This window comes from Cnephaeus nilssonii, assembly GCF_951640355.1.
Source record: "Cnephaeus nilssonii genome assembly, chromosome: 2".
Taxonomy (NCBI): domain Eukaryota; kingdom Metazoa; phylum Chordata; class Mammalia; order Chiroptera; family Vespertilionidae; genus Cnephaeus; species Cnephaeus nilssonii.
The window spans coordinates 82,928,689-82,947,914 of record NC_137073.1 but is presented as its reverse complement, the minus strand read 5'-3'; the positions used below and the strand labels follow the sequence as shown (position 1 = coordinate 82,947,914).

The following is a 19,226-nucleotide window of genomic DNA, read 5'->3' as shown; positions in this document are numbered from 1 at the left end:
TGTAGGCCTGTGAGCTGGAAAGGTATAACTGCGGTGTATAGAAGTCAGCAGCTGTGGAGGGGGGTGTCCCAATTTTTGCTGTCTTGTGCCCTTTATTGAAATTGCACGTGTCCAGCGGGGACTCACAGTAGGCACCCAGGAACCGTCTGTTGGGGTGATGGGGTTCAGGAGGCCTGTGCTCTGGAAAGGCATGACTGTGGTGTCCAGAGTTCTGTAGTTGTGGGGTGGGTAGACTCAGCTTTTGCTGCTGTACCTGTGGTGGTTATGCGCACGGGTCCCAGTGGAGGATCACAGGGGCACCCACAGTGTGTTTGCCATCAAGGGGCGCTGAAGTACTCTGACAGGCCCTGGCACTGAATCCGTGTAATTGAGGCATCTGTGTGCAGCTATCCAGGATGAGTGAATTCAGAATTTCTATTGCCAGGGGGAGTGTGTCCATGTTTGTCCAAGATCACACCCAGCAAGGACTCAGAGCAGCTCCCACAAGCACCCTGTGGATAGATGGGCTCAGGGTGCCTGCCCGTTGGAAATGCATGCGCGGACTGGTGATGCGTTTGTCTATGCAGAGCTCTGATGCACTTTGAGGGGCCCTGGCAGCTGGGGTATATGTGAGCTGTTATTTAGGAGGAAGGAGTACAGAATTTCTACTGCGGGGCAGTGCGTCCTTGTCTGTACAGAATCACACCCAGCAGAGGCTCAAAGCAGCTCCCCTGAGGACCCTGTGGATATATGGGCTCAGGATGCCTGCCCTTTGGAAATGTGAGCATCTGTGGTGGTGAGTTTGCTGGCGCAGAGCTCTGATGCACCTTGGCCCTGGCACTGAAGTTACACAGCTGGCGTGTCCGTGGGCAGTTATTCAGGCAGAGGAAATTCAGAATTTCTACTGCGGGGCAGCGTGCCCTTGTCTGTACAGAATCACACCAGCAGGGGCTCCCAGTGGCTCCCAGGCGCTGCCTCCGGAGTGGTGTGCACTGGATCCCTGGACTGCTGGAAACGCGCAAAAGAAAGTGGTATCCGGAGTTCTGCCGCTGGGGAGGGGGAAGATGCACTTATTGCTGTGGGAACAGTGCACCTTTGGAGGTGGAGGTCCCAGGGTTCGCAGGTCTGCAGCTGGGGTAGCAGGATTTTGGTTGGAGTAGCTGCTGGGGCGCAGGCATATCAAAGCCCTGTCGGGTGGTGGTGCTGATGAGTTCCTAAAAAAAGGCCGTTCTCCCCTTCAAGATGGCATGGGCTCCATGCCCACAGCAGTAGTGGTCTCTCTTTGTCCACGAGAGCCTGCTGTTCCTGCGAGATTTAACTGTCCCTTACTCACTCACACACACACCACACACATCCACACACTCTCCTTTTACACCCTCACTCACTCACTTCCTCTCCCTCACCTCTGTCCTGCCAGCTGCCATCTTTTCTCCTCGCAAATGGCAAAATTTTATTATTTTTTATGTCTGAGTAATATTCCGTTTTATACATGTGTCACTTTTTTTGTGTATTCTTCTATTGATGCATAGTATTGAAGCAGGATTTCTCCTTTTCTGGAAAACCTTAATTTTTGTTCTGAAGACTTTAAACTGATTGAATTACATTACATAGGGTAATCTCCTGTACTTAAAGTAACACATTGTAAATGTTAATCAGACCTATAAAATGCTTTTACAACAGCATCTAGACTGGTATTTGAACAAACAATTGGATACCTTAGCCTAGCTGAGTTGAACAAGTAAATCTATTTAGTCCTCAGAATTAATTGGCTCTCAAGATTAATTAAAGTTGAATTATGGTTTGCTTAAATTATTCCTTTCTGGTTCAAGGCTTGCCCCAAATCCTTATATTCTAATTCTGTGGTTGCTGGAATTGAACTTTAACTATGCCTTATGAGATTTTAGCCTATCCACAAGTACATAGTATTTCAAATATTTTGAGATGCCTCTTGGTCTTTTTTTTCAGATGGATCAGCTTTTGGGAAATATGATTGAAATGTGGGTTGATCGAATGGATAACATTACTCAGCCTGAAAGAAGAAAACTTTCAGCTTTGGCTTTGCTTTCTCTTCTGCCATCTGATAATAGGTGAGGAAACGTTTTCTTAAAATTTGTTTCTTTAAAGCATGAAAATATTAGCACTGTTTTGGCCATTTGGTATTGCTGTGTGTTTCTGAACAGTGTTATTTAATGTATATGTATGCCAATTTTGTTAGTAGATAATGACGTAGTGAGTGTTAGTCTAGATCTAAAAATATATGAATGGGAGTGGTGGGCACTGCAATTTAATGGTCATATTCATTTTTCCAATTTATGTGATTCTTGTCTGAATTTCCATTTTTTATAATAACCAGATTTTATTAAGGTCCTCTTTATATTTAGAGGACCTTAATAAAATCTTTATATATAGAGGACCTTAATAGAATCATGGGCCAATATATATATTATATATAATTATATATGTCATATATAATTATATATAATATATATATTGGCCCATGACATAATTTAGGGAGATTTATATTCACATACTTTAGTGGAAGGTAATATTGAAGTCAGCAGTATTATCATTTCCTGTTATACTCTTTCTTCTACTTACAACAACATAGTTGTTGGAGTTTGGGGAAAGTTTTCTCCCTTCCACATCCCCAGTGATGTTCCCTGGTTAATTTCCCATGTAACAGTAATTCCCTGTTCCTCTGTTTCTTTTAGATTTTGGAGTATAACATTTCCCTTGCCTAAAATAAGCAGGTGTAGAGAATAACATTGGTAATGATTTTCTTAACCAGGCTAAATTGGGAAATGTTATTTTCTTCTCTTTTCATTCTAATGGATTTTCAAGTGCAGAAATATATTGTTCTAAAGCAGGGTTTCTCAACCACAGTTCTAATGACATTTGGGGCCAGATGATTATTTGTTGAGGGGCAGAATTGTGCATTGTAGGATACTTAGCAGCATCCCTGGCCTCGACCCTCTAGATGTGCCAATGGAACCTCCTACCTCCAGTTTAGAAGCACTGCTCTAAAGAATGATCATTGAGAAACTATTAATCTCTTTTACCCTAATCCATCATTTCTGGTTCAGACGTTTAATAAAAGACTTAGACTTTTTAACCACACTCAAGTCCTAGTGTCATTCAGTTGTGAATGACAGTGGTCAAGTAACTTACTTCCCTGTGCTTACCTTTCCTTGTTTTTAAAATGGGGATACTAATAGCATCTTTCTGATGAGGGTATTGTAAAGGTTAAATGAGTTTACATAGGTAATGTCAAACTAGATAGATGAGGTTGTTTTTATTTTACTCTTTTCTTTTTCTCTTCCTCATTTATCCATCTATCATTCAGTTACCTTAGTACAAAGTTCTAAAAGCTTAAGTCTCTGTACATGCATTCTTTTTAAATTCAGTACATTTTTAGTATCTGTATCTGTTTATTAATTCACTTTAAAAATGTGTTTTAACCACCTATGTCCTAAGGAATGTCACCTTCTGCTTCATGAAGTTTTATAGTATTGTGCATTGTCTCCAACTTAATGATAGATAAATTTGCTTATGTGTACTCTATACAGTCTCATTATATCTTCTTGGTCACTTTCTGAACATAGTGCAATCACTTTTTGGTTGTTGTTTAATTGTGCAGTACAACTGTCTTGTGTCCTTTTGTTTTAGTATTTCTTTGCCTGTGATAATTTCAGGTTTGAAATTTCTTCCCTTTTTAGTGTCTATAATATTCTTATATGGAGTAAAGTTTTCTTCAGCTAATTTTTATATGAAAATAACATAATTTACACTTTCCTCGTTTAATGGTTTCCAAAGTGTTTTCCTCCAAAGGTATATATTAAGCAAAAATTATTACTTGTAGATGAGAACAGTCAAACTTTCCTTTGATCTGTTCTTTTTTTTTTTTTTAATTGATTTTTTTACAGAGAGGAAGAGAGAGGGATAGAAAGTTAGAAACATCGATGAGAGAGAAACATCGATCAGCTGCCTCTTGCACACCCCCTACTGGGGATGTGCCCGCAACCAAGGTACATGCTCTTGACCGGAATCGAACCTGGGACCCTTGAGTCCGCAGGCCGACGCTCTATCCACTGAGCCAAACCGGTTTCAGCTGATCTGTTCTTTAAAATAGCAATTCATCCTCCATCTTTAATAACACATTTTTTTTATAATGCAGTTCTAAGAATTTCAGTTTTAAATAAGTGTTCTCTGAGATGAAGTGTTTTAAGAATTTTAAATTTCACTTATTTTTTTTAGATTAAAGAAGTCACCAATGTGGAGTATATTTTTAAATTAAATTTATTGGGATGACATTGGTTAATAGGATCATATTGGTTTCTGGTGTGGATCTCTATGTTATACATCAGTGTTGGTTATTTAACATAGGCTAGTTGAATAATTCAAAAAGAGATTGACAAAGCACCAAAGGTTTTGATGGTATGATGGCTTGCTATCCAAGAGAAATTGCCTTTTAATAAAATCCCTTGTGTATCAGGTTTACTAAACTTACTTGGATTGGACACTTAGTACCTCCCCATCATTTTTATTTATCTCAAGAATAGCATATATAATATCATTATTTAGAAACTTACCATTTAAGAATTAAGATAATTTTCTAAGTTATTTTATAACTTTAAAAATGTTAGACTAGTAGAATCAAGATAAGTTTCAAAGAATAGTATTTTAGTATAGTTTAAATATAGTTGAATAAAGGGCAGTGTAGAGCTTTAAAATTATGGACATGTTGTTTTACCTAAATAATGATTGATTTAAATTGGCTGTTCCTAAGTGAATATTTAACACTTAGAGGCCCAATGCATGACATTTGTGCACTGGCGGGGTGGGGGTGGTCCCCTCAGCCTGACCTGTGCCCTCTCGTAGTCCAGGAGCCCTCGGGGAATGTCATTTGGACATCCTTAGAGCTGCTGTGGAGGTGGAGAGGCTTCCGCCACCATCGCTGTGCTCACCAGCCGTGAGCCCAACTCAGGGCTTCTGGCTGAGCGGTGCTTCCCCTGTGGGAGCACACTGACCACCAGGGTGCAGCTCCTGCTTTGAGCATCTGTCCCCTGGTGGTCAGTGTGCATCATAGCAACCGGTTGTTCTGCTGTTCAGTTGGTTTGCATATTACCATTTTATTATATAGGACTAGTAGTCCTGCGCACGAATCTGTGCACCAGTAGGTCTCTGCGGGGCCTGGCCGCTCCACGCCTGCTGCCCAGAGGCTCTCTGTGGCCCAGAGGCCCATCCGCGCCCCGGCCTGGCCAGAGGCCCATCTGTGGCCGGTCGTGGAACGCTTGCCTCGTTGCCGGGGCTACGATGCAAGCGTCCCCCGTCCCCCCACTCTGCTCCGTGCCCACTGCCCAGAGGCCCTCAGAGGCTACCCCTAACTTGACCCCCCCCCCCCCCCCCCCCCGGGACTGGGGGACTCTGGCGGGGCTGAGAGGAGTGGGAGCCGCCATCTTGTGGCTATGGGTGCCACCATCTTTGCAATGGAGTGGTGGTTAATTTGCATATTACCCTTTTATTATATAGGATAGGATGATATAATTTTATTTTCATCTCTTCTTTTTTTAATATATTTTATTGATTTTTCACAGAGAGGAAGGGAGAGGGATAGAGAGTTAGAAACATCGATGAGAGAGAAACATCGATCAGCTGCCTCCTACACACATCCCCACTGGGGATGTGCCCGCAACCAAGGCACATGCCCCCGACCGGAATCGAACCTGGGACCCTTCAGTCCGCAGGCCGACGCTCTGTCCACTGAGCCAAACTGGTTTCGGCTTATTTTCATCTCTTAAAAGAGAATGTGTCTCTTACACCTAGGTCATGTTTTCTTATTTCACATTTTATGGTATTTTCTTTATAAATTCTTAATCTAATATTTTAGTAGCTTTTCTACAATAAGAATTAGTTCTTAATTTTTTGTCTCTCACAAGAAAAATGTCTTAGAAACATCTATGTGTGTGTATTATCAGCCTCATTGAGATATAGTAATTCACAGACCATACAATTTACTCATTTAAAATGTACAATTCAGTAGTTTTTAGTATATCCACAGAGTTGTGTAGCTATCACCACGATCAGTTTTAGAACATTTTTATTATCCCCAAAAGAAACCATGTGCTCTGTGATACTCCTTATTCTCTCATACTCCCCTAACCCTAGGCAACCACTAATCTACTTTCAGTCCCTATAGACATGCCTATTCCATACTTTTCCTACTAATGAAATCAGACAGTATATGGTCTCTAATTTAGCATGTTTTCAAGGTTCATCCATTTTGTAGCATATATCAGCATTTTATATCTTTTTATTGCTGAATAATGTTTTCTTGTACAGATATACCTACCACATTTTGTTTATCATTCATCAGATGATGGATATTTGAGTTGTTTCTACTTTTTGGCTATTATTATTAATGCTGCTATTATTTGTGTATAAGTTTTCATTTAGATGTGTGTTTTCCTTTCTCTTGGGTATTGCTGGGTCATATGATGACTCTATTTTACCCCTTGAGGAACTGCCAGATTGTCTTTCATAATGGTTCTAATTTCTCTATGACTTTGTCAATACTTGTATTTTTTCTTTATTATTATAGCTACTTGAGGCCCGATGCATGAAATTTGTGCACTGGGGTGGGCAGGGGTTGTCCCTCAGCCCAGCCTGCACCCTCTACAATCTGGGACTGCTGGCTCTCACCAGCTTGCCTGCCTGCCTGCCTGATTGCCCCTGATTGCTTCTGTCTGCCAGCCTGATCACCCCCTAACCACTCCCTTGCCAACCCGATCGACGCCTAACTGCTACCCTGCCGGCCCGGTTGCCCCCAACTGCCCTCCCCTGCCAGCCTGGTTGCCCCCAACTGCCCTTCCCTGCAGGCCTGGTCGCCCCCAATTGCTCTCCCCTGCTGGCCCGGTCACCCCTAACTGTCCTCCCTTGCCAGCCTGGTCGCCTCTAACTGCCCTCCCCTGCCAGCCTGGTCGCCTCCAACTGCCCTCCCCTGCAGGCCCAGTCACCCCTAACTGCCCTCCCCTGCCAGCCTGGTCGTCCCCAACTGCCCTCCCCTGCTGGCCTGGTCACCCCCAACTGCCCTTCCCTGCAGGCCTGGTCACCCCTAACTGCCTTCCCCTGCCAGCCTGGTTGTCCCCAACTGCCCTCCCCTGCAGGCCTGGTCACCCCCAACTGCTCTCCCATGCAGGCCTGGTCTCCCCTAATTGCCCTCCTTTGCCAGCCCAGTCACCCTAACTGCCCTCCCCTACAGGCCTGATTGCCCCCAACTGCCTTCCCTTGCAGGCCTGATCCCTCTCAACTTCCCTCCCCTGCTGGCCATCTTGTGGCAGTCATCTTGTGTCCACATCTGGGCGGCCATCTTGTGTGTTAGAGTGATGGTCAATTTGCATATTACATTTTTATTATATAGGATGTTAGTGGTTGTGATGTGGTATCTGATTGTGGTAGGTACATTTTTTAGCTGATTGTTGTTGCACCATTACTCACCTTTGGGACTCTTAACTTGACACAAAGACTTTTGACTATTAGTGGAATGGATTGATTAACCTGTGCAGATTTGGGAAAAAAAGCGTACAAATTTAATTTGTTTTACATGATACTAGCTTCTTAATAAGGAAATGAAGACCAGGAGAAATTGTTAAACCTCTGTGTTTTTGTGGGTTTGATGCAGAGTGGATGCAAAGTTGTAGAAAGATAAAAGGGCAAAGGGTATGAGCTAAGTAAGTGTACTAAAGTGGAAGAAATTGGGTAAGACCTTTTTTTTGGGTTCTGGCCAGAATCCTTTTATCTTTGGCGATCAAGATGCTCCTTTCTTCCCAATATAGGGCGGGCACCTCTCACATGAAAGTTTTATAATCTCTTTCAGGGGTGTAGGGCAGAGGGTATGGGGGTGTATCTGGGAATTAGAGGGTCAGAGAGAGACCTTTTTGTTTCTGCTATTTTCTTAAAATTCTTTAGCTTAAAATATTCTATGTTGCTACATTTTGGGGTAGGATGTCCTGAACCCCATATATATAAGTTGTATGATGCAATTAAAAAACAATAGCCAGTCACAAAGGATATTTGTGAGAATTGTAGATCATTTGATAAAGACCTGTTATCCAGTACGTACCTCTGTGTGTGTGTTTTATTGTCATAGAAAGATAGTGCTTGGTATTATACAAAGTACTTAATATGGAAATAATTCATATTGTTATCTGAAGTAATTGTTATCTTGATGTGAAGTAAAGCTGCTTTACTATTGAAAGGGGAATTTTAGTGTACAATTATATATTATCACTGATATTTTAAGTGTATTGTTAGAATATTGGTAAGATTAATAAAAGTCAGAATTAGAAAACCTAAGCAATCAGCTTTTTGGAAAATTATGACTAAATAATATATATTATAAAAAATTAATAGTCAGTTCTTTAAATCCTTGCCTTAAAATATTACATTATAGCCCTTGTCAGATGGCTCAGTTGGTTGGAGCATTGCCTCATACATCAAAAGGTTGCAGATTGGATTCTTGATGGGGCATAGGGCGTGCATGTGGGAGGTGGCTGATCAATATTTCTCTCTCACATCATTCTTTCTCTCTCCCCCTTCCTCTTTCTCTAAAGTCACTGAAAAAATATCCTTGTGGGAGAATTAAAATATGTACACACTTAATCCTAAAAGATTCAAAATTTATTCAGATGTATATGAAGTAAAATGTCATTTAAGGGCTTCTTTCACTCTCCCCAGTTTTTCTCCCCAAAAAGATAACTTTTGTCAGTAATTTGGAATGCACCTTGATATCATTATACACTGTATGGCATGTACCTTTAATATGTAGGGTGGAGCAAAAGTAGGTTTACAGTTGTTTGTATGGAAAACCATGCAATAATTTCTAAATAATAATACAAGAATAAACTATGTTTTGCATACTTAACAACTGTAAACCCATTTTGTGACATCTTTGTATTAAGGCACTAATCAGTAGTATTCATTATTTATTATATCCCCATGTTTTCTTTGGAAAAATTAAAACAGAACATAGAGAATACTATAACATTTGTGTTCATTATTCTAAATTGCTTGTTTATTTTGCTACCTTTTTTTAATATATTTATTTTTATTGACTTCAGAGAGGAAGGGAGAGGGAGAGAGAGATAGAAACAGTGATGAGAGAGAGTCATTGCACACCCCACATGGGAGATTGAGCCTGTAACCCAGGCATGTGCCCGGACGGGGAATCGAACCGTGACCTCCTGGTTCATAGGTTGATGCTCAATCACTCAGCTATGCTGGCCAGGTACTACCTGTTTTTTAAGGAATAAAACAAAGTTGAAATTTCTAATATGTATTCAAAACAAGATAAATATTTTATGCATTTAAATATTCACGAAAATTATATTACTCTATTTCATCTTATTTTAACATGCTTTTTCCACTCAATAGCTATCTGTTGTTGATGTATACAGTATTTGCTCATTCTGAAAATTTTAAATTTTCAAGTTTTTTCTTTTAAAAATACTTATTTTTTTAAATTATGCAGTATTTAGCTGTGTGCATTAGGAAAACTCAAATTAACTGCATTCTGAAAAATAAGTTCCTGAGATTTCCTTTCAACAATACTTTTGAAACAGATAAACTTACTTCCTGTCTCTCAGTTTCCTGTATCCATGGCAACCTCTGTTTTACACACTGACTGTGGAGGAACTAATGTGAAGAGTGGTGTTTCCTGAGCAAACTGTGACTTTAAAAGAAAAAAAAGTTGGAAGGGTGGAGGTCAGTGGTGCCACAGAAAGAAATGGAGTTTAGAAATTTCTCTCTACAGATTTAGGAAGAAAAACTTTACCTGAATCAACCGAGTGTTAATAATATGAATGTCCTATTCTTGGTAAGACTTTATTTAATATAAACTTTTAGCTGAAACAAAAAAATAATTTGGTTTGTGAAAAACGGTAGTTTCAATAGAGTTTAATTGTCTTATAATGAATTTGTATTTTTATAGTTTATAATGTTATTTAGTTGATATTAGACTTTAAGTTGATAAAGGGACATATTATATCCAAAGACCATTTATTCCTGCATCATCATTTGTCACTTTTGTTATAGTCAATTATAATATTTTAAATGAACTTAGCAAATATTTTATTTTGCAGTTCATTAAATTTGAGTTATCATTTTGTCAGTGGATTAATGTGCTAATGGTATTGATGTGCTAATAACCCTAGAACATATTCCAAACTCATTATTTTATGCTATCATTGTAGTATAACTTATGTGTATTTAGTATTATTGGTTGCTTCTAAATAAAAATAAAATAGAATACAGAATTTCTGGTATTATAAAGCTTTCATTTTAAGAACATTTTTATGATTTAAAGTTTTACCTTCTCATAGCCCATTCTGATAGAAACAGAAAAATCAAGAACAAGGCTATGTGTAGATTACATTTTTCTCTGCCTTGCCTATGACCCTTTCTTCTTGTTACCTGTAATCTTGCATTATTAATCCATAAGGAGATACTTGCTTGTGTGTCTGTTTGCCAGCTCTGCACTAGGAGACAAATTAACTGCCATGATGTAGGCCTTTCAAGTATTCCTAGGAATTTTTCTGAAATTACAGTTTTTCTGTACTGGCTGAAATAACTTAATTCATATAAATAAAAGTGAATTAACAGGGCTTCATTCTCTTGTAGCATTATATTAGAATAATGCTGGCATTGTGTGTGTATATCCAGAAGCCTTTGTTCATTTGAGGCACCTCTATTTTCTATATCTAAATAATAATTTTATGAAACATCTGGATCCTGGAATATTTGAGGGGCTTTCCAGTCTTTGTAATTTATATTTACAGTGTAATCAATATCCTTTGTTCCAAGAGGAATATTTAATGATCTAGTTTCTGTTCAGTACTTAAATCTGCAAAGAAATCACCTCAATCTCCTTGGGAGTGGTACTTTGTTGGCATGATTGCTCTTCGGATAATTGATTTATCTAACAATAACATTTTGAGGATATCAGACACAGGCTTTCAACATCTTGGAACTTGTATTATTTGTACCTAGAAGGTAATAATTTAGCACAAGTACTATCAGATGCTTTTGAAGTACTTAAGAGCCTTAAAAGACTTTGTCTCATAAAAGCAATATAGTCCTTTGCATTTAAAGGACTTGTCAACTTGTAATATTTGCTTCTGAAAAATTCAAGAATTAAAACATTACTAGGGATGGGTTTAATGGACTTAACAATCTTAAACATTTGATCTTAAGTCATAATGATTTAGAAAATTTAAATTTTGACACATTTAGATGTTAAAAATTTTAATTTACCTTAACTAAATTAGAAGTAGAATAATCAGCATTGATAACGATACAGTTAAGAACATGGGAGCATATTTGAAGATCCTTAATCTGTCATTTAATAATCTTACAGACTTACATCCAAGGGTCCTTAAGCCATTGTCTTCATTGACTCATCTTCAGGCAAATTCTAATCCTTGGAAATGTAACAGCAAACTATTGGGCCTTCGCAACTAACTGGCTAGCATCTTCAGCCATTACCTAAACATCTATTGTCAGAACCCCCCCATCCATGCGTGGCAGAGCATTGCATTATATTAAGTGGACTGACTGTACAGATTGCGATACATCTTCGACAAATGTAACCAGAGCTTGGGCTATAAAATCTCTTCATATTCATCACAAGACTGCTGCATTAATGATGGCCTGGCATAAAGTAACCACAAATGGGAAACATTTGGAAAACACCGAGAACATTTCTATCGGGGAACAAAGTTCACCTTCCAGTAGATTTTTTCAAGAGAATAATACCTTTGCTAATCCACTAGAGGCTACTGCAGTGTTACCTGTGAAATTACAGCTTGCTTCTTCTGTTAACTTGAATTTGGAAAAAACCAGCGCTCTACCAATTGATGCTGCTTCTGTGTCAGGGAAGACATCTCTAATTTGTACACAAGAAGTTGAAAGGTTAAATGAGGCTTTTGACATTTTGCTAGCTTTTTTTATCTTAGCTTGTATTTTAATCGTGTTTTTGATCTACAAAGTTGTTCAATTTAAACAAAAACTAAAGACACCAGAAAACTCAGGGGAAAATAGACTTGAATATTACAGCTTTTATCAGTCTGCAAGGTATAATGTAACTGCCTCAGTTTGTAACACTTGCCAAAATTCTCTCGAAAGCCCTGGTTTGGAGCAGATTCAACTTCATAAACAAACTGTTCCTGAAAATGAGGCACAGGTCATTCTCTTTGAACATTCTGCTTTATAATTCAACTAAATAGTGGCTGTAAGAAACTTTAGTGCCATGGACATGGATAAAACTGAAGCTTCCATGTAGAATTATAAACTTTATTTGGATATATAATGAATTACATGAGCTTAGCATTAATAAATAATGTTTTTAATAACTTGTGAATATCGTATTCAGCAAATATTTTCTTTGATAAGCACTGTATTAAGTATTAATAATAGCTAACATTTTTCTGTACCAAGCACTCTACTAAATACTTGAGATACTACATTTAATCTTTTAAAAAGCCTTGTAAGGCCTGGCTGGTGTAGCTCAGTGGTTGAGTATCAACCCATGAACCAGGAGGTCCTGGTTCAATTCCCTGTCAGGGCACATGCTAGGTTACGGGCTCGATCCCCAGTAGGGGGCGTGCAGGAGGCAGCTGCTCAATGATTCCCATCATTGATGTTTCTATCCCTCTCTCCATCTCCCTTCCTCTCTCTGAAATCAGTAAAAACTTATTTTTTTAAAAATGACTTGTAAGGTAGTGCTGTCTACATTTGACAGATCAGGAAACCTAGGCAGAGTGAGTTTGAGAAACTCCCACATTCTCACAGCTTTTGACACTTTCTAGGTCTGTCTGACTCTAAAGCCCATGCTCTTAATTTCATGCCACACTGCTGCTTAGGTGCTAAAGTTATAATTGTGAAAAACATAAGCACAATTCCTATTCTTGCTAGAGCTTAAAATCTAGAGGAGGGAACACGTGGTTACTATACAATACTTACTTACAGTTTACATTTTCTTTACATATATATATATATATATATATATATATATATATATTTTATTGATTTTTTACAGAGAGGAAGGAGAGAGATAGAAAGTTAGAAACATCGATGAGAGAGAAACATCGATCAGCTGCCTCCTGCACACCCCTCACTGGGGATGTGCCCGCAACCAAGGCACGTGCCCCTGACCGGAATCGAACCTGGGACCCTTCAATCCGCAGGTCTGATGCTCTATCCACTGAGCCAAACCGGTTTCGGCCATTTTCTTTATATTTTGTTTGAGATCTCATGGAGCAAAAATTTTTATGTTGTGATGTAGTTTCCTCATGTTTTGGCTTTCAAAACCCCTTATCTTCATTCATCTCTTTTCATCTATGAAAGCCTCCTTAAGCACTGTTTCCGAGTCTTCTAGAATGGGGACCAGTGAAACAATAGAAAATACTTTGCACTTATGATCCTCTCAGACCTTGTTCTATGTATATCTTTATCTGGATGTTCATTAATATTCTTTAATAAACTGATAAACCTAAGTATTTCTTTGAGCTGCTCTAGCAAATTAATGGAACTCAAGGAGGGTGTCGTGGGAACCTCTGATTTGTAGACAGTTGATCAGAAGCACAGGTATAGTGTCTTTATCCCCCCATTGTCTCCCCCCCCCACACACACACACACTCATGCCCTCACCCCCCTGGTGTCTGTGTCCATTGGTTAGGCTTATATGCATGCATACAAGTCCTTTGCTTGATCTCTCCCCCTCACCCCTAGCCTTCCCTACCTTCCCTCTGAGGTTTGACGGTCTGATAGATGTTTCTCTTTCTTAGGGTCTGTTTTTGTTCATCAGTTTATGTTGTTCATTATATTCCACAAATGAGTGAGATTATGTAATATTTATCTTTCTCCGACTGGCTTATTTTGCTTAGCATAATGCTCTCCAGGTCCATCCATGCTGTTGCAAATGGTAAGAATTCCTTTTTACAGCAGCATAGTATTCCATTGTATAGATTACCACAGTTTTTTAAACCACTCATCTGCTGATGGGCACTTAGGCTGTTTCCAAATCTTAGCTATGGTAAATTGTGCTGCTATGAACATAGGGGTGCATGTATCCTTTCTGATTGGAGTTTCTAGTTTCTTTGGATATGTTCCTAGAAGTGGGATCACTGGGTCAAATGGGAGTTCCATTTTTTAGTTTTTGAGGAAACTCCGTACTGTTCTCCACAGTGGCTGCACCAGTCTGCATTCCCACCAGCAGTGCACGAGGGTTCCTTTTTCTCTGCATCCTTGTCAGCACTTGTCATTTGTCAATTTGTTGATGATAGCCATTCTGACAAGTGTGGGATGGTACCTCATTGTCGTTTTGATTTGCATCTCTCTGATGATTAATGACTTTGAGCATGTTTTCATATATCTCTTGGCCTTCCTTATGTCCTCTTTTGCAAACTATCTATTTAGCTCTGTTGCCCATTTTTTTATTGGGTTGTTTATCTTCCTTTTCTTAAATTGTATGAGTTCCCTGTAAATGTTGGAGATTAAACCCTTATCAGTGATAACATTGGCAAATATGTTCTTCCATGCAGTGGGCTTTCTTGTTGTTTTGTTGATGGTTTCTTTTGCTGTACAGAAGCTTTTTATTTTGATGTAGTCCCACTTGTTTATTTTTTCTTTAGTTTCCATTGCCCTAGGATCTGTATCGGTGAAGATAATGCTTCGGCATATGTCTGAGATTTTGCTGCCTGTGGATTCCTCTAATATTTTTATGGTTTCCCATCTTACATTTAAGTCCTTTATCTATTTTGAGTTTATTTTTGTGTATGGTGTAAGATGGTGGTCTAGTTTCATTTTTTTTGCATGTATGTCTCCAATTTTCCCAACACCATTTATTGAAGAGACTGTCTTAACTCCATTGTATGTTCTTGCCTCCTTTGTGAAATTCTAATTGAGCATAGTGATTTGGGTTGATATCTGGGTTCTCTATTCTATTCCATTGTTTTATATGTCTGTTCTTGTGCCAGTCCAGGCAGTTTTGAGAACAGTGGCTTTGTAATACAGCTTGATATCTGGTATTGAGATTGGTCATGTAACACTGTTTTCCAGAGCACATTATTTTCATTTTGGTCTGAGCTTTGTGACATACAGCACTTCCCAGGAATTTAACTCCAAGCCACAAGAACCTTTTCATATAACTTTAATAACATAAGCACACTCGGCTTTACAAAACTTGTCCTGAAGGTATATATACATTCATGATTATCCTGTAATTATTTATTGCATAGCTTTATTTTCAACAATGTCCAATATACACTGAATGGCTAGATTATTATGACCTCTGAATGGGCCTATTAGAAGCCTGGTGCATGAATTCGTGCATGGGTGGGGTCCGGCCAGCCTGGCCAGGGCGAGGGGACATGGGCGGTTGGCCGAACTCCTGGTTGATGGGACAATTTGCATATTAGCTTTTTATTAAATAGTATATACACTGAGTGGCCAGATTATTATGCGTTCAGAGATCGTAATAATCTGGCCACTCAGTATATACCTCCACCTCATAATTACCAAATTCCTAATAAATTCTTTTACTTTTTTTTTTTTACAAAACAAGAACCAATCTGTCAAGTGAATTCTATAAACATGCAAAACAAGCATTTCTTGGGTTTCTTCAATGGAATGTTTTTCCCAAATAGTTCCATACAGTCTTTGATCACCTCCTTTTTTAGTGGAACCTTAATATGTCTTCATTTGGCAATGTTTCTTTCTTAAAGCAGTCTTACCCTTGAAAATCACATAATATGGCAGTTTCTTTTCATAGTTAATTGTAGTTATTTTTCATTGTCTTAATAATCACCTTTTCTCCCTTGTGTATGTACAATAAAAACAGTTATTTAGGGGAATGGTTTCTAATATAAAAGCCTTTGTAAGTATCATTGTTGAGTGTAAAAAATTCAGTTTTCATTTTACTTTTTTTTTCCCCCAATTTTTTTATTAAGGTATTATATGTGTACATATCTTACCATTGCCCCCCCCCCCCCCTCAGTTTTCATTTTAAAATAACTTAGTGAATTTCCACTCTGAATTTTTTTATTCCATTTCCTTTCCAGTATTTGTCAGGGGTATTAGATTTATTAATGCGCTTTTCCATGACCATGCAGAGAATTGCCCTGTAGAAAGGATATATGTTTCCATTTAAATGACAAAAGTATTTGCAGTCTTGGTCCTGGAAAAATATTTAATGTGTGGGGGAAAAACAAAGCAAACTAATTTTAGTGTAAATGTCACCACTTTTGTAGCCTCTGATATGGTAGAAATTTTGTAATAGGACTGATAAATCAAGGCTTTCTTCTGTTGCCATTTTTCTTTGAATAAACTTGTTTTTTTGCTAAATCCTATTAAACAATATAAGTAGAAAAGTATAAGTAAGAGGATATTTTATTTGATTGTGGCTCTTAGTGCTTAAAAAATTTATTTTCTTAAATTACCCTAATTGCACTGATCTATATTTAAGATATAATGATGTGAGAGTAACTTCAAATATTAAGTGTGATGTACAGATAGTGTAATTATGGTCTGGTTAGATCAAAGAAAATTCTGAAGTGATTTCTTTCTTTCTTGGGCCTTCTACTATGAAACACTGTAAATCAGCAATTTTATATTATGAAACTGTTCAGAAAAGGTAACTGAAAATCTTGTTTTTTTTCTGCATGACTGTTTTCCTTCTACCTCCAAGGGAATGGAGATGTGATAGAAATATGTAAATCCATCACAGAGAAGTAATTTAAGGCACATAATTTATGATGAAGGATCAGTTATATAAATATGGAAATGTAAAATGCTCACTAGAAAAATACTAATAAAACTTGGACAAGAAGAAAGAAACTAAAGTCCTGTTTACATTCAATCTAAGTTGTTTATTTAGGGTAGCCAAATGAATATTAGAATATTTCATTTATATGTGCCCTTGGGGATTAAAATTTTTTCTTTATCTTTCTAAAGGCATTTTGTTTTCTGAACACCTGTGTTTGGAATCATAATCATACAAAAGGACAGAAATAATTTTAAGCCTGCATTTTTTTTTAAGGGAGGTAAATAAGAATAAAAAAGTTGGATTTTCTTAAAGTACGTCTTTTTATAAAGCAAGGAAAAATTATTTTGCATGAAGTTTCTGCCATTCATATACTTTACAGATAGATGTTTTTATAGACCCAGAGAATGCCTTAAAATATCATAGCTTTAGGAAATACTAAGTCAAGATTAATGTGCATTTGACTGAAAAGACAGATTACTGAAACCGTGAAATTGTTTTAAAAGATCAAATGTCTTTCCTTACTGAGCACAGTGTTTCATGTTCTCACCTATTTATTTAATGTTTGTGTGTGTGTAACATCACTTACCACATACTTAAAAAACAAAACTAGCAAATCTTTGAGAAGGCGTGTCTTCTTTCTGTAGTGTCTTTGTAACTTGTGTCTATGCAGATAAATTAATATATCGGCCAAGTATGTACAATAAGAAAAGGAAAAGAGTTTTTGATAAGTAAAAAGGAAGAAAATGTTCTGGTTACTAATATTTTTCCTTTTCGATTTTACTTTTATTCTCCTCCTTTACATTCATTCTTCTCTTATCCGTGGTGTTAAATTTTCCTTGCGTTTTCTCAAATGACAATTTCAGAAATAGAGTCTAACACAGCTAACTTTCTGTTCCATTTTCTGCCTCATGTCTAGTGTAGAGTAATAAGCTGTAATATGTTATCTGCAACTCAGTTACCCATGCTTGTAATTTAAAAAAAGAAATAAGTAAAAACATTCTGAAAAGAAAATGAGCGAGGACTTCGGGGATCATTAATTCCCATGATTATTTATTGAGTGTTCACATTATGCATAATGGTAATCTATGAAACATAAAAATGTTGACATAACATATAGGCTCTGCCTCATGTTACTTATAATCTTAGGGAGAGCAGGCATGAAAAATTAAAGGGCATTAGGAGAAGCCCTTTAGGAGAAGATAGTATAAAAGATGCTACATTAGTTGCATGCCAAATGGATAGTGCAGGGGTTTTAGGTTACTGGACATTCAAAGGACAGAGTGCTCACAGTGGGTTAAAGTGGTCAGGGAAGGCCTCACGAAGGAAGGGTGAATGAAGGTGAATAGGAAATGGAGGGAGAACACTGGAGGAGCAGGAGGGGAGTAAGCAGATGGAGTCCAGAACTCTTACATCCAGGTGGTGCTGACTTAACGGGTTGAGAGCAGGAAGGAAGAGTAATGCAAAGTACCTTTGCAGGGGTGGGTTTGATAGAGATTGCAGAGGTTCTTGATCGCCCTTGAAAGTTCTTAAAGCAAGGAGAAAGAATGAAACTTAAGAGACTGGAGCAGAAAGCACCTATTTGCCTCCTTGAAGCCCTCAGTAATAAGGAAACAATCAGTTGGATCCCATTTAACATTGTGAAATTAAAATAAGTTTATATCAAAATTGGGGGTTCTTTAGGAGGAGCATCTATCCTAATGCAATCAATGAAAGATGACTTAACTTGAAAATTCTAAGATCCCATGTCTCTGGGGGCCAGAGATGAGAGTTAGAGAATAATAATTGGCCAGTGCTTCTTTAGCACTAGCCAGGTGACAGGATTCCTTGACTTCAGATAAGTGACAGTTAATGAGTCAGAAATACCTATAAGAACTAGGAAAGGCAGTTAACTATTCAGAATATCATAATGATTTAAAACAAAGAAAGAAAATCTCATTTGTTGTTTAATTCCTTTGTCCTTCCTACAGACAGTTAGTTCATAATCAGCTCCTTAGCTTCCACAGTGCTTTCCTCAGTTTCCCCCCTCTAATTCATACAAAGGTAGCATTCACAAGTGCAACACACTTCCCTATGTGCATTCAAACTTATGTGCCCTAGACTTTAAGCTTCCTTGAGTTTCTGAGTTCTCTGAGGGTGGCCGTCTTTATCATCCCCGAGGCTATAGTGATGGTTGACACATTTTGTGGGCTCAAAAATGTTGACTAAAATGAATGAACTTAACTATGGTGAGCTATTCATTAGGAAAGGTTGGCCTGGATAATATGACCACTTTTTCTAATCACATCTTTCTTTATACATTAATTGGTATTTTGGTGTAAGTACACTTCCTGTATTAAGTTTTGTCTAGTATATTCAGTAATCACATTTTTTTTTTTACTGTATTTTAGAAGCAAGCATAGAATTTAGCTAATCTTTTCAGGACTAAATTGCT

The 19,226-nt window shown here is 38.0% G+C and overlaps 2 protein-coding genes across 2 annotated transcripts in view; both read left to right on the top strand.

Annotated features, from left to right (window-relative positions):
• The window catches only part of IPO11 (importin 11), a 131,774-nt gene that overhangs the window by 100,504 nt on the left and 12,044 nt on the right, over window positions 1-19,226 (top strand). The window contains exon 27 of the mRNA XM_079787904.1: window positions 1,945-2,066. Within this exon, the coding sequence (XP_079644030.1) occupies window positions 1,945-2,066 (122 nt within the window). The remainder of the gene's footprint in view (window positions 1-1,944; window positions 2,067-19,226) is intronic.
• Window positions 9,864-17,746, top strand: LRRC70 (leucine rich repeat containing 70). The gene is given in 15 exon segments (XM_079787894.1): window positions 9,864-10,426; window positions 10,430-10,596; window positions 10,598-10,661; window positions 10,665-10,818; window positions 10,821-10,910; window positions 10,913-10,996; window positions 10,999-11,105; window positions 11,109-11,138; window positions 11,142-11,166; window positions 11,169-11,260; window positions 11,266-11,292; window positions 11,296-11,490; window positions 11,492-11,516; window positions 11,519-11,538; window positions 11,540-17,746. Coding segments are annotated over 15 exon segments (1,818 nt in total). The 5' UTR covers window positions 9,864-10,393; the 3' UTR covers window positions 12,245-17,746.